The 12,922-nt window shown below is 41.2% G+C and overlaps 1 protein-coding gene across 2 annotated transcripts in view; it reads left to right on the forward strand.

Annotated features, from left to right (window-relative positions):
• The window catches only part of bcar3 (BCAR3 adaptor protein, NSP family member), a 76,849-nt gene extending 64,281 nt beyond the window's left edge, over nucleotides 1-12,568 (forward strand). For both annotated transcript variants that reach the window (XM_085775017.1, XM_085775018.1), the window contains 10 exons: nucleotides 1-233; nucleotides 1,481-1,581; nucleotides 2,100-2,231; nucleotides 2,973-3,179; nucleotides 4,191-4,807; nucleotides 6,727-6,842; nucleotides 8,170-8,341; nucleotides 8,772-8,883; nucleotides 9,853-10,056; nucleotides 11,141-12,568. In XM_085775017.1, coding sequence (XP_085631143.1) covers nucleotides 1-233; nucleotides 1,481-1,581; nucleotides 2,100-2,231; nucleotides 2,973-3,179; nucleotides 4,191-4,807; nucleotides 6,727-6,842; nucleotides 8,170-8,341; nucleotides 8,772-8,883; nucleotides 9,853-10,056; nucleotides 11,141-11,319 — 2,073 coding nt within the window. In that variant the 3' untranslated portion in view covers nucleotides 11,320-12,568. The remainder of the gene's footprint in view (nucleotides 234-1,480; nucleotides 1,582-2,099; nucleotides 2,232-2,972; nucleotides 3,180-4,190; nucleotides 4,808-6,726; nucleotides 6,843-8,169; nucleotides 8,342-8,771; nucleotides 8,884-9,852; nucleotides 10,057-11,140) is intronic.
• Nucleotides 12,569-12,922: the final 354 nt, after the last annotated feature.

Genomic DNA, 12,922 nt, shown 5'->3' on the forward strand with positions numbered 1-12,922 from the left:
GTGGTCGGAGCCATTATCTTCCAGCCAATCAACAGAAGCCTTCCGCTGCGCTGCCTGGAGGAGAAGTACGGTCTGTCCAGCGTCCACCGAGAGACGCTGATGACGCAAGGGAGGCGGAGTCAGAAACGTCTCAGTCTCAACATCACCAACGGACACACGCACGACAACACACACGCCGTGCACGACACCACACAGTGCCAGGACAACGGCATGGGCCGGGCCAGCCAGCTCAGGTTGGTACACAACACACAACAATTAGACAAACACACACACACACACATCGATCAGCCAGAGGTGGAAAGTGGATTTACTATTTATTTATTGCACTATAGTGACTTTACAGCATCTGCTTCTAAAATGTATAAAACTGTTTGATTTTTCTTGTGAGTCTTTTTTGAAGTTACAAGCTTTTCTTTTCGGAGCATTTTACAGCTAATTGTTAAAAAGTAAATACTTCTTTCCTGCAATGACAGATAGTTTTCACCTGTTTAAGGACTCAGATCTGCTACAACAGTATTTTCTTTTAAAAGCAGACTAAAAACATTTCTTTTCTCACAAGCTTTTAGTTTTTAATTGTTTTTGATTTGCAACATTTCCTTCTTTTTGTGCTTTTGTATGTATTTTACGTGTATTCCTTATGTAATTTTGTGCATTGTTTTGTTTTTGTGAAGCACATTGAGTTTGCGCTTGTCGCATGAAATGTGCTATATAAATAAAAATGTTGTTGTTAAGAATTTTTTTTTTTTCCCCCGGATGTAATATTATTCAGAAGAGTCACAGATTAAGTGTATGTGTGATGCATCACAACCGAACAAAGTTTTTTTCTGCATCTAGAGCATTTTTGAAACTTTAAATAACATTTTGATGAAAATGCTTTTGCAGCACATTGATTTAAAGGCAGTTATTTCTAGTCTATAACTTAAAGTGGGTAGTGGGCTACAGACCAAATAACATGCTGTCTGCTGAACTTAAATAATGGATTCTCACCTGGACTCGGCCGTCCTCTGCCTTTGTTTCCCTTTTTCTTACGCACTCTCTGAAAGACTTAAATCAAGCCTTTAAATCCCTTCTCGCTTTTAAGCTTTTAACTCGCAGCCTCAATCTTTACATTCATCATCCAGGCAGCAGGTTGTATATACGACATGTTCCATAAGTATCATAAATCCTCTGGAAATCAAGACACGGTGCAGAACTTTCCCACTGAATGGAAGAGAAACGTGTAATTTCACGCTGTATAGGAGTTCATGGGGCTGAACGTATGGGCTTCATATCATGTCTGAGTAAGGAGAGAAAAAATAAATATATGGTTTCAACCAAAACAAGAATAAAAATAGGGAGGAAAATAGGAAAAAGTGGAGAAAGGATGAAGAAGTTGAAGATGTTGTTATTCTTTGTAAATCTTTGATTAAAGGTTTTATTTTATTTATGTTGAAAGGATTGTGAATATGTTTATTAATAATAGTTGCCGATGTCCTCTCAGGCTGAAGGACCGCTGCGGCAGCCAACCAGCGAGTCTCAACCAGGTGCAGGAGAGACGACGCCCACTCAAGGCGCACCAATCAGAGAGCTTCTTACCTCTAGGTGAGTAAAGATGGTCTCAGAAGGGCAAAACTTAAAAGTCATAATTCACACCCATGTCACACAGTCAGGTGAACGGGACTGTGAAATGTTTGCATTTATCACACAGGCACTGTTACATATCTTATGTCGCATATGATTCACCACATCGACAATATCGCTATAGTGTCAGGTTTTACAGCTCTTTTTTAAATGTGTCCATACAGAAGCTGATTCAGGGTCAGTTTTATTGTCCAAATATGTTCATACATACATACATACATACATACATACATACAGGGACACACTGCAGTGTTAACAAAGAGAAGCAAGGACAGGAGGAAAACAACAAATAATGAAATACATTACACAACAGACAACATTAAATGGTCAACTTAGAGGTCGAGGTTGACTTCTTTGTGTCCTTTCATTTCTTCCTTCTCTTGTTACTTGCCTCATTTTTAATCTATAATCTATAATTTTTCTATAATTTAATAAAATGAAACCGCCCTCTCATTGTTTCCTCTCCTCTCGTCCACCAGGATCCAAACCCCCGTCCCAGCAGCCTCCTGACCCGCTCCTTCCCAGCCCCAACGCCAAGTCTCCGGTGTTTCGGACGGGCAGCGAGCCGGCGCTGAGCCCCTCCTTCCCACGGAGAGCAGAGCCTCTGGCAGGTCGGTAAATCCAAAATTACACACATTCAGGATCTATTTCAATACTTATATATATATACAGTACTTTATATGACTATATGTGGCTTTTTTGTGTTCAATACCTGCCACAGAATCAGTAAAATACTCAGCATGTGGAGCAAGACATTGTTTTTACTTAAGATGTGCACATTTTATACAGTGTGGTTCACAAGTGATGTAAAAAAAAAACATTTAAAAAAGCAGCATTTGTCCCTGTTTTGAGACGACAAACACAGACCTCAGTGCTGCAGTGCTAACCATCTGAGTCCAGGGGGAAGTGAAGTGGCCTGTGGTCCAGACACACAGCCCTGATTCATTTGACTCGTATCTTGATGAATGAAGTGCAGCTAAATGGCAATAAGGCTAAAAATAAAGCTGTTCTGTTGAGGGCCATTAAAAACCCCTGTGGGGCTTTTAAAGTCACTCAGTCACTTAGGTTTCACTCTCCGTATGTGCTCCTGCTATTAATTATCATAGCAAATTAAATTAACCTTATGCTTTTATCCATACTGTGCTGCTCAGATTTATTTATAGTCAAAAAGTAAACACAGGACCGATTGTGGCGTACAGTATCTGCATTAAACACACAAAAGCTTTTCTTTCACCAGAGGGAAATTACACAGTTTGATTAAATTTGGTTCCAGAAATAAACCAACAATTGTAACTGATAAAACATATTGTGTGATAACATCATGGTTGTAATGTGTGTGTGTGTTTCTACAGGCCAGGCGATCCGTGGCTCTGACAGCCAGCTGTGTCCGAAGCCGCCACCCAAACCCAGTAAAGTGCCGCTGGCTCGGCTGCCTCGCTCCCCGGCCCTCCAGCCCCTCATCCCCCCCTCCTCCTCCTCCAACCACACCGACTCCTCCATCTCCACTGCACCAACGTCGGACTGTCTGGACACTTCTTCCTCTGTGAGGAGGAGTGGAGGTAACTTTTTTTTTTTTTTTTTTTTTTACATATGAAATACATTTGTCTCTGTGCCACATCGACTTTTACAGGCTGCGTTTTAAAACACCAGTAAATCTTTAAACCTGCAGTTTCAAGATAGAAAATAAGATATTAAGCTCCATATTTTAGATTTAGGTGTTTCAGCTGGTTGGTATTGTTGAGAGAGATGACGCTGCTGTTTAGGTACAAACTGAGTTTTTCTCTTGTTTTTATCATTATCATATGAAAAGGAATAAAAAAAATAAAACCTTAACTCTTTACATCAGATCCGAACAGATATACATACTGTATAATCACAAGAAGAACATATTATCTCCAAAATTATCATGTTTATCTCCAAAATGATCTCATGTATTCACAGTAATAATTATATAAAGGTATTTAGAGTAATCCAAATCAATATGTGCATCATCAAAAAACAAACATCAAACGTTTGTTTTGTCTATAGAATAATGAATAATTGTTGTTATAAAATCCCTAAAATATGTAATTTCCTATTTATACAAAGCCAAAAAAGAAAAAAAAAACATTAAATCCTGAAATCGGAGGATATTGTCTTTGTTGTTGGTTAAATGACTTGGGAATAATAAATTCTTCTTTACCCGATTAATATTCTGTAAATGTCCTGATCCATTAAAGCTGCTTATAGACCCTTTCAGAGAGTATAAACAAAGACAGGTGTGGCTCATTAGAAAACGCTCTGCTATACTAAATGGAATGGAGCCTTAATTAGTATCCTTGGTAACACCTGTATTTGTTTATACTCTCTGAAAGGGTCTATAGCTCATCTCAGGTGTCAGTGCAGGTTGGGAACTTTGTAAAGTGCATTGAGCTTCTACACTATGTTTGTTTTAGTCATAGTTTCAATGTTACTATAAAATTATAATTATTTATGTGTATTATATTGATTCATTTCACGTCAATAAAAATACATATGATGCAGATTTGTGCAGCATGTTTAATCAGATGTACTTGATCATTGCTCCACAGGCACCACAGCTGCTCCTGCTCCTCCCGCGAAGCCCCTCAAGTTTCACCATCACCTCCCACCTTCAGACTCCCCAGTTTCTCCTCCTGAACATCTGGATGCAGAGACATTAACAGGATGGAGTGAACGGCTGCAGCCGAGCCCGTCGGACCCGAGGTCCTGCAGCCCGCTGGAGTGGGAGGAGCCAAACTCCATCACAGACACAAACGCCCTCGGACTTCACAGCTACGTGGAGAGACTGAGAAGAGAGGGGGAGGGAGGGAGAGAGGAGGAGGAGGAGGTGGGGGAGAAGGAGGCAGGCGGGCGGAGAGGGCTGGACAGAAGCTCCTACCACCACGCCATCGCCGCCTTAGAAAACACCAGCGAGGAGGAGGAGGAGGACGCAGGGAGGAGGGAGGAGGAGGAGCAGCAGCACAGGAGGAAGGTCAAAGAGAGGAGCGTTTTCCAGCGGCCGGTGTTCGAGACGGAGTCGACGTTCCGACCGGCGGAGTTCGGCTCTCGGCTGCTGCCGCCGGAAAACAAACCTCTGGAGATGGTGGTGCTGAAGAGAGCGAAGGAGCTGCTGCTCAGCCACAACCACCACAGTATCGCCAGACACCTGCTGATAGCTGACTGCCAGGTACACACACACACACACACACACACACTCGCTCTCTCTTTAAAGGGATAGTTCAACATCCCCTATAGTTTTAGGAGTAGGTTCGTTACCTTTAATTGTCAGTGCAAGATCTTTTTAGATCGGCGGGGCAGAGCTGCGAGCTGCTCAGAGCTACACTACGGAGGCTAATGGGATTTCTTGGTTTCCCTCATCAAACTCATCAAATACACAGTCCAAACGCTCTGGTGGACAAGTTGTGACCTGCACATTCACCACGCTATGAGATAATAACAGAACGTTACGAGACAGAGTTGTTTTCGAGGCAAATGCAGAGACTGCTTGCTGAAAAACTGTCCCCGATGGGAACGCGCATCAGCGGTTTTGCATGAATTTACCTCTAAAGCAACTCCATCTCGTAAACGTTCTGTTATTATCTCATAGCGTGGTGAATGTGCAGGTCACAACTTGTCCACCAGAGCGTTTCGGAGTTGTTGGATTGTGTATTTGATGAGTTTGATGAGGGAAACCAAGAAATCCCATGAGCCTCCGTAGCGTAGCTCTGAGCAGCTCATGGCTCTGCTCCGCCGTTCTAAAAATAGCTTGCACCGACAATTAAAGGTAACAAACCTACTCCTAAAACTGTAGGGATTATGACAATGGGCCAATTTGCCAAAATGTTGAACTATCCCTTTAAGTGTGACTTACTAATTGTATCATTAACTTCTCTTTAAAAACATTGGCTCTGAATATTTTCTAAAATATAGATTTTATATATTTTTTCATCTTTTAACTTCATACAACTCACGGATTTCCAGTGTCACACAATAGGCTTTATGCACAGCTCCAAAACTTCCTGAAATAAGCCAGCTCCTTTTTTTCCTGTCTTACATTATTGGACCAGCTAATTAATCCAGGTGTGCCTGACCATTGTTGTGAGGTCAGACACACCTGGATTAATCAATTGGTCCAATAATGTAAAAGGAGCTGTCTTATTTCAGGAAGTTGTGGACCTGTGCAAAAAGCCCATTGTATTAGTGTATATATATTATGTAAGTGTGTGGGTGTATACTACTATTTATGTAGATAAGTAAAAAGATGATAAGTATAAGTAACAGTCCTGATCACCAGCACAGATTAGAAACCAATAGCTCTCTAATAGTTAATTTATAATTTACTAAAGCTTTATAGATCGCTTATCAGCCATTAATAAGAAGAGGGTGTGTTTTCTTTTGCACTGATGTTGGCACTCATTCATGAATAATCTCACTTCCTCATCATCAATCAGCTCTGCAGTTGTAGCTCACAGGAACTTCTTAATGAGTGGATTTCAGTCCAGAATCTCTAGTCTTCACACGGAGTAGAGCTGATCAATTATTCAAAAATATTAATGATCAGAGAATGAAAGAGGGGTTTTCACAACCTGGCACCCAAGAGAGGCTCTTATTAACTGCTTGTAACAGTTTTATAAAGTATTTCTAAATTATTTAATAATCATTAATTCGTTTAGTTACAACTTGAAAAGGCTCCTCATTAAAACTCGTTACCAGATTTTGATTTTAGATCGTGAACAGGTGAAGAGAACATTCAACTCACACCAGACAGATTTACACACGTGTGTTCAATTTTGAGGTAAACATGTTTACTGCTGCTACCCCACACACACACACACACACACACACACACACACACACACAAACTCACTCTGTCTGTGTGTGTATGAGGCTGAAAATTAGATTTCTATCCTGCAGCTGATGTTACTGCTGCAATAAAATGATCCTCATGACGCAGGAGAAACACTCAGAGAAAACAACCTGCAACCAAACAACCTATCAAACACACACACACACACACACACACACACACACACACACACAGGAGAGGAAGATAAAAAGACTAAATGCTAATTGGCAGCTCCCTGTAAAACTGTTGTTGCTCACCAGGTTGCGAGGATACTCGGAGTGACTCCAGATCTCAAAGGTCAGATGGGCGTGTCCTCGGGTCTGGAGCTGGTGACTCTGCCGCACGGTCGACAGCTGAGACTGGACCTAATGGAAAGGTACACACACACACACAAACAGAAGGTGTTTGTGCGTGGCAGGATGAATTATAACTTCCCTGATGCTCTATGTGATGTGAAGCACTCTGTGTATTCGTACTGAGAAGGGTGCTATATAAATAAAGTACTTACTTACTTACTTACTTACTATGTGGTTGATCACTCACACAAACAGCTGTAGTAAATATGAAGCTACAAGTCTGCAGGTAATTAGCTTAGCATAAAGACTGGAAACAAAGGGAAACTGTTAGCCTAGCTCGTCCTGAGCATGTGACACCTGAAACACCCACAAATTGTTGTCTTTACCTTTCCAATTGTGCACAGAAACAAACATAAACGTACAAGACATGATATGTTGGGGCCACCGTGTCAACATTAAAGGACATTTACAGAAATACTCTTCTGCTGCCATAGCAACAAGAAAGAAAACTTTTCATTCTTAAATATGCAAATAACATCTTTGATTAAATGATAGAAATGAAAATTGTATATTCAATGTTTACTATTCTTATGGGGTTAACTACATGCACCTTTAAAGGGATAGTTCAACATTTTGGCAAATTGGCCCATTGCCATAATCCCTATGTTGTTTTAGAGGCAAATTCATGCAAAACCGCTGATGCGCGTTGCCTTCAGGGGCAGTTTTTCAGCAAGCAGTCTCTGCATTTACCTCGAAAACAACTCTGTCTCGTGATGCTCCATTTTTATCTCATAGCGTGGTGAATGTGCAGGTCACAACTTGTCCACCAGAGCGTTTTGGAGTTGTTGGATTGTGTATTTGATGAGTTTGATGAGGGAAACCAAGAAATCCCATTAGCCTCCGTAGCGTAGCTCTGAGCAGCTCACGGCTCTGCTCCGCCGTTCTAAAAATAGCTTGCACCGACAAATAAAGATAACGAACCTACTCCTAAAACTATAGGGATTATGGCAATGGCCAAATTTGCCAAAACATGTTGAACTATCCCTTTAATGGTACAGCTGTTTGATGTTGACATGGCCATGTATGACGCTTTAGACAGATGGAATGAGATTAAACCGATCAATTAAATTGATCGTCTGGTAAGTCGGAGCTTATCGTTTACTGTAAGGGGTCACAAGCCAAGAAGGTTTGAAACTGGTTTTGACTGGTTTTGACACAGCAGCCTGCACTAAAACAGCCAACAGTGACTCAGGTGCTGAGTCACTGTTCAGCCCCATCTGATGAAAATAAGCTCCGCCCCCTCTGGGCCCTGACACATCAGATCAGACACATGACACAAGGGAAACTAAAACCACACATGGATGTTAAATCCCCGCATTGATAATCCTCCTCTCCCTCCTCTCCTAGACACCACACCATGGCGATAGGTGTTGCCGTGGATATTCTGGGATGTACGGGCAGCGTGGATGAGCGGGCGTCCACGTTAAATCGCATCATCCTGGTCGCAGTGGAGCTGAAGGACACGCTGGGCGACCTGTTCGCTTTCACTGCCCTGATGAAAGCTCTGGACCTGCCACAGGTAACACACACACACACACACACACACACACACACACACACACACACACACACACACACACACACACACACTGTTGTGTTGTTTGTGACTGACTTCCATCTTAACTTAACATAACCATGAATTTAATCTTGTATTGCACCAAGTCTACACACTAACATTTAATTACCATAATGTGACCACATGAGCAACTGCAAGTGCACACACACACACACACACACACACACACACACACACACACTGTTGTGTTGTTTGTGACTGACCTCCATTAATTCTTAATTTAACATAACCATGAATTTAATCTTGCATTGCACCAAGTCTACACACTAACATTTAATTACCATAATGTGACCACATGAGCAAATACAAGTGCGCACACACATACACACACACACACACACAGATCTATTGACCTTTGTTGATGTGTGTGCAGATCAGCCGTCTGGAGGAAACATGGACGACTCTTCGGAGGAACTACACACAGACGGCCATCAGCTACGAGAAAACACTCAAGCCTTTCTACAAGAATCTGTATGAGGGCACAGGTAACAAACACACACACACACACACACACACACACACACACAGATCACATCAGTCTATTAAAACCCTCCTGCTGTCATTCTGACCCAATCTGTTCCCTTCCTCCATCCTTCCTTCTTTCCTTCCTTTCTCCCTTCCTTCTTCCCACAATCCTTTTTCCCTTCCTTCCTTGAATGAATCTGTTCCCTCCCTCCATCTTTCTTTCCTTCCTTTTTCCCTTCCCACTTTCGTCCCTTCTTTCGCTTCTTCCTTCCTTCTTCTTCCTTCTTTGAACAAATCTGTTCCCTCCCTCCATCTTTCTTTCCTTCCTTTCTTCCTTCTTTCCCTTTGTCCTTACTTCTTCCTTCCTTTTTGACCCAATTGGCCCAATCTGTTCCCTCTCTCCTTCTATCTTTCCCTTCGTCCTTCTTTCCTTCCTTCTTTCCCTTCGTCCTTCCTTCCTTGACCCAGGAGTTCAACAGGAGGGTCAATCCATTTTCATGGAGGCTGGAAGAGCTTCTTTACAGCAAGAAAAACACCAAATCAACAAAATCAACTCTAAATTCAGTGTTAAAAAATATATTTTTAAACAACCAAAAGACAGAAAAGTAGAACACCAGGTGTTGAATCCATGTGCGTTCAGACTCATGTGTCCGAAGAGGTCATCCTGTATCTCCTGAGGTTATGAAGCATCAAGTTTTGCTCCAGCCGCCTGTGCCTCTGACAGTTACACAATGAACTCATTCATGTGGATACAAACCTCCCTCATAAACAGTTTGAGAAACCCACACTGATCCTCTGAAGCAGCTTTAATCACTGTTTTTATAACAACATCAGATGACAGCGTGAACTCACCTGAATCTGCAGCTTTGAGGAGCTTTACAGCGAGTTTCACTCTCACAGCAGCGGCCTGTCAATTTAACAGAAGATTAAACATTTTCTACACTATAATTAAAAACAAAACTTTATCCCTCCTCCTCTTCCTCCACCAGCCTCCTCTCCTCCGGTGGTCTGCGTGCCGCTCCTGCTGCCGCTCCTCACCCTGATGGAGCGTCCGACGGTCACACCTGAGGGGGCGGAGCTCTGGGAGACCAGCGACCACGGCTGTGACATCATGCTGCGGCACCTGGAGGCGGCGCGGCAGGTCGCACACGACGCACAGAGCTACACAAGCAGCGCGCAGAAGGTCTTACAAGGTGAGAACGACAACACGAGACGATGCAGCTGCTGCTTTAGAGCGTTAGAGAAACAGTGAAATGTCAGGTGTGTTATACTTTTATACTTTATTTATTTGCACATATAAAATAGAACAAATACATTTACATATCTCTCGGTTGGAAACCCAAAAGGCTCATAGAATGTGAGAAAATGACCGAACAAATAATTTAAACAAGTAAAGAAATAATATTAAAGGGATAGTTCAACATTTTGGCAAATTGGCCCATTGCCATAATCCCTATAGTCATAGCAGTCGGTTCGTTATCTTTAATTGTCGGTGCAAGCTATTTTTAGAACGGCGGAGCAGAGCCACAAGCTGCTCAGAGCTACGCTACGGAGGCTAATGGGATTTCTTGGTTTCCCTCATCAAATACACAGTCCAACAACTCCAAAACGCTCTGGTGGACAAGTTGTGACCTGCACATTCACCACGCTATGAGATAATAACAGAACGTTACGAGACAAAGTTGTTTTAGAGGCAAATGCAGAGACTGCTTGCCGAAAAACTGCCCTCGACGGGAACGTGCATCAGCGGTTTTGCATGAATTTACCTCTAAAACAACTCTGTCTCGTAACGTTCTGTTATTATCTCATAGCGTGGTGAATGTGCAGGTCACAACTTGTCCACCAGAGCGTTTTGGAGTTGTTGGATTGTGTATTTGATGAGTTTGATGAGGGAAACCAAGAAATCCCATGAGCCTCTGTAGCGTAGCTCTGAGCAGCTCACGGCTCTGCTCCACCGTTCTAAAAATAGCTTGCACCGACAATTAAAGGTAACAAACCTACTGCTAAAACTATAGGGATTATGGCAATGGGCCAATTTGCCAAAATGTTGAACTATCCCTTTAACATACCTTGTTATCCCTCTTATCTTGTGCGAGGTAGAGAAAATACAATAAAATAAAATAAATGAAGTAAATAAAAATGATAATAGCAAAAATAGTAGTAGTGGTAATGATAACAACGAAATAAATAAATAAATGGGGAAAAAAATGTTTTAGCATCATAACATTGACCTGTGTGTGTGTGTGTGTGTGTGTGTGTCTCTGTGTGTGTGTCCAGGGTTTCAGGTGGACGAGGACCTGCTGGAGGTGTTCAAAACAGACTTCCAGCTGCGGCTGCTGTGGGGAAGTCGTGGAGCTTCGGTCAACCAATCGGATCGCTACAGCAAATTCAACCTCATCCTCACTGCGTTGTCACGGAAACTGGAGCCACCTCCCAAAACACAGACTTCGATCTGACTCGAAAAAACCCCAAAAAAACTATGTCAGGAGGAGGATCAGGAAGCTGCTGCCACTACGGGGAAAGTTCACCACTTTGAAGCTGAAGCTGTAGTTTCCCAGACGCCCCTGAACTCAGCACTGTGAGTAACTAACTCACGTATCGGTGCAGAAGAGAAGAGCCAATCAGACGCCACCTTGGATCCTCACGTTTCTCTTTTCACTCATGTGACCTTTAAAGTCCTCCGTCTCTCCTGTGGGAAACTTCAGGTGGGTTCTGGTTTTTTGTCAAACGACTGTGACAAAAGTTTAAAGGTTTAAAAGTTTCTAAAGTCTTGATACCAGGCTCAAATTTCACATGTTCTGTCTCTTCTCATTGTGTTTAATCTTTGATTGAATATCACAAATCACAAATATCACTTCATACGATACGCCACAAATCATTCTCATGAAGCTTTGAGGTTTATACATTCATTCAGAGGAATCATATTGTTTTATCACCTATCAGTTCTGATCGACTCATTTTCATTTCGTCGATGAGGAGACGAAGCTGCAGTTAATTAACTCAAATATCCAAAGGTTAAAGTAGAAATGTGCAGAGACATATTTGCTTTTCTTCCTGATTAGGCTGATTGATTTATTGTTACTCACGTTTCGAGTTAATTGAGAATTTATTTGTTCAATAAAGACAACTTGAGGCACACAGAGACGACATCCTGTGACGAGACGCTCCATCGAGAGACGAGTTCATTGAAAGACATCAAAAAATTAAAAGTAAAAATGAGATAATTGAAGTGTTTAAAAATGAAATTTACTGACAAACTGTTGTTGTAGATGTTAAATGTATTTAACAAGCATTTACACAAACGTCTGACTCTGTGTGACTTCAGATACAAAAACAACCTGATCAGTTTGTTGCTGGTTTAACAAGTGAATAAATGATCAATGAATATTTATCATCATAAAGTTTCTCTGAAGAGAAGAGAGATGACAGATACATTTTACTGCACATGTCTGGTTTTGTACAGAAACAAAATAAAATCTGACAAATATAAAAATATGAATTTGTGCATAAAACCGTAAAAAGAAAAAAAGCAAATTAAAAGTATGTTAACATGTGAGACTGTACATATTTAAAGCATCAGCATGTTAATAATAGACTGTACATATTTTCTGTAGAAGACTGACTGTAAAAAAGATGTTGATGAATTTTAATGTTTATATTATTATGAACTACGGTGGTAAGATTTAATAAATACAGTGTATGATCTGAGGAGGTCGACTTGTGTGTTGTTTTGATTATTGAACGTTTTTATCAATCATTTATTTCTGATGCAATTTAGCAGTAAAAACTAATTTCTGTTGATTTTTTGACACAAAATCTGTAGTTAAAGATGAAACACCACAAAAACACATCATTTTTTCATTGCTGCTTATTTTATTAGAACAATATCTTGGAAGAAGAAGAAGAGGAGGAGGAGGAAGAAATAAAAAGCATTTTGTTCACAAAGTGTCTTGACAACATTCAAAGTAAAAAGATGTGCACAACAATATGTAAAGAAGTACTGCCATTGGTTATTAAAACATATACAACATGGTAAAAAACACACAGATTTACATGGGT

The sequence above is a fragment of the Trachurus japonicus genome, chromosome 4, assembly GCF_045865225.1.
Source record: "Trachurus japonicus isolate A0001 chromosome 4, Traja_1.0".
Taxonomy (NCBI): domain Eukaryota; kingdom Metazoa; phylum Chordata; class Actinopteri; order Carangiformes; family Carangidae; genus Trachurus; species Trachurus japonicus.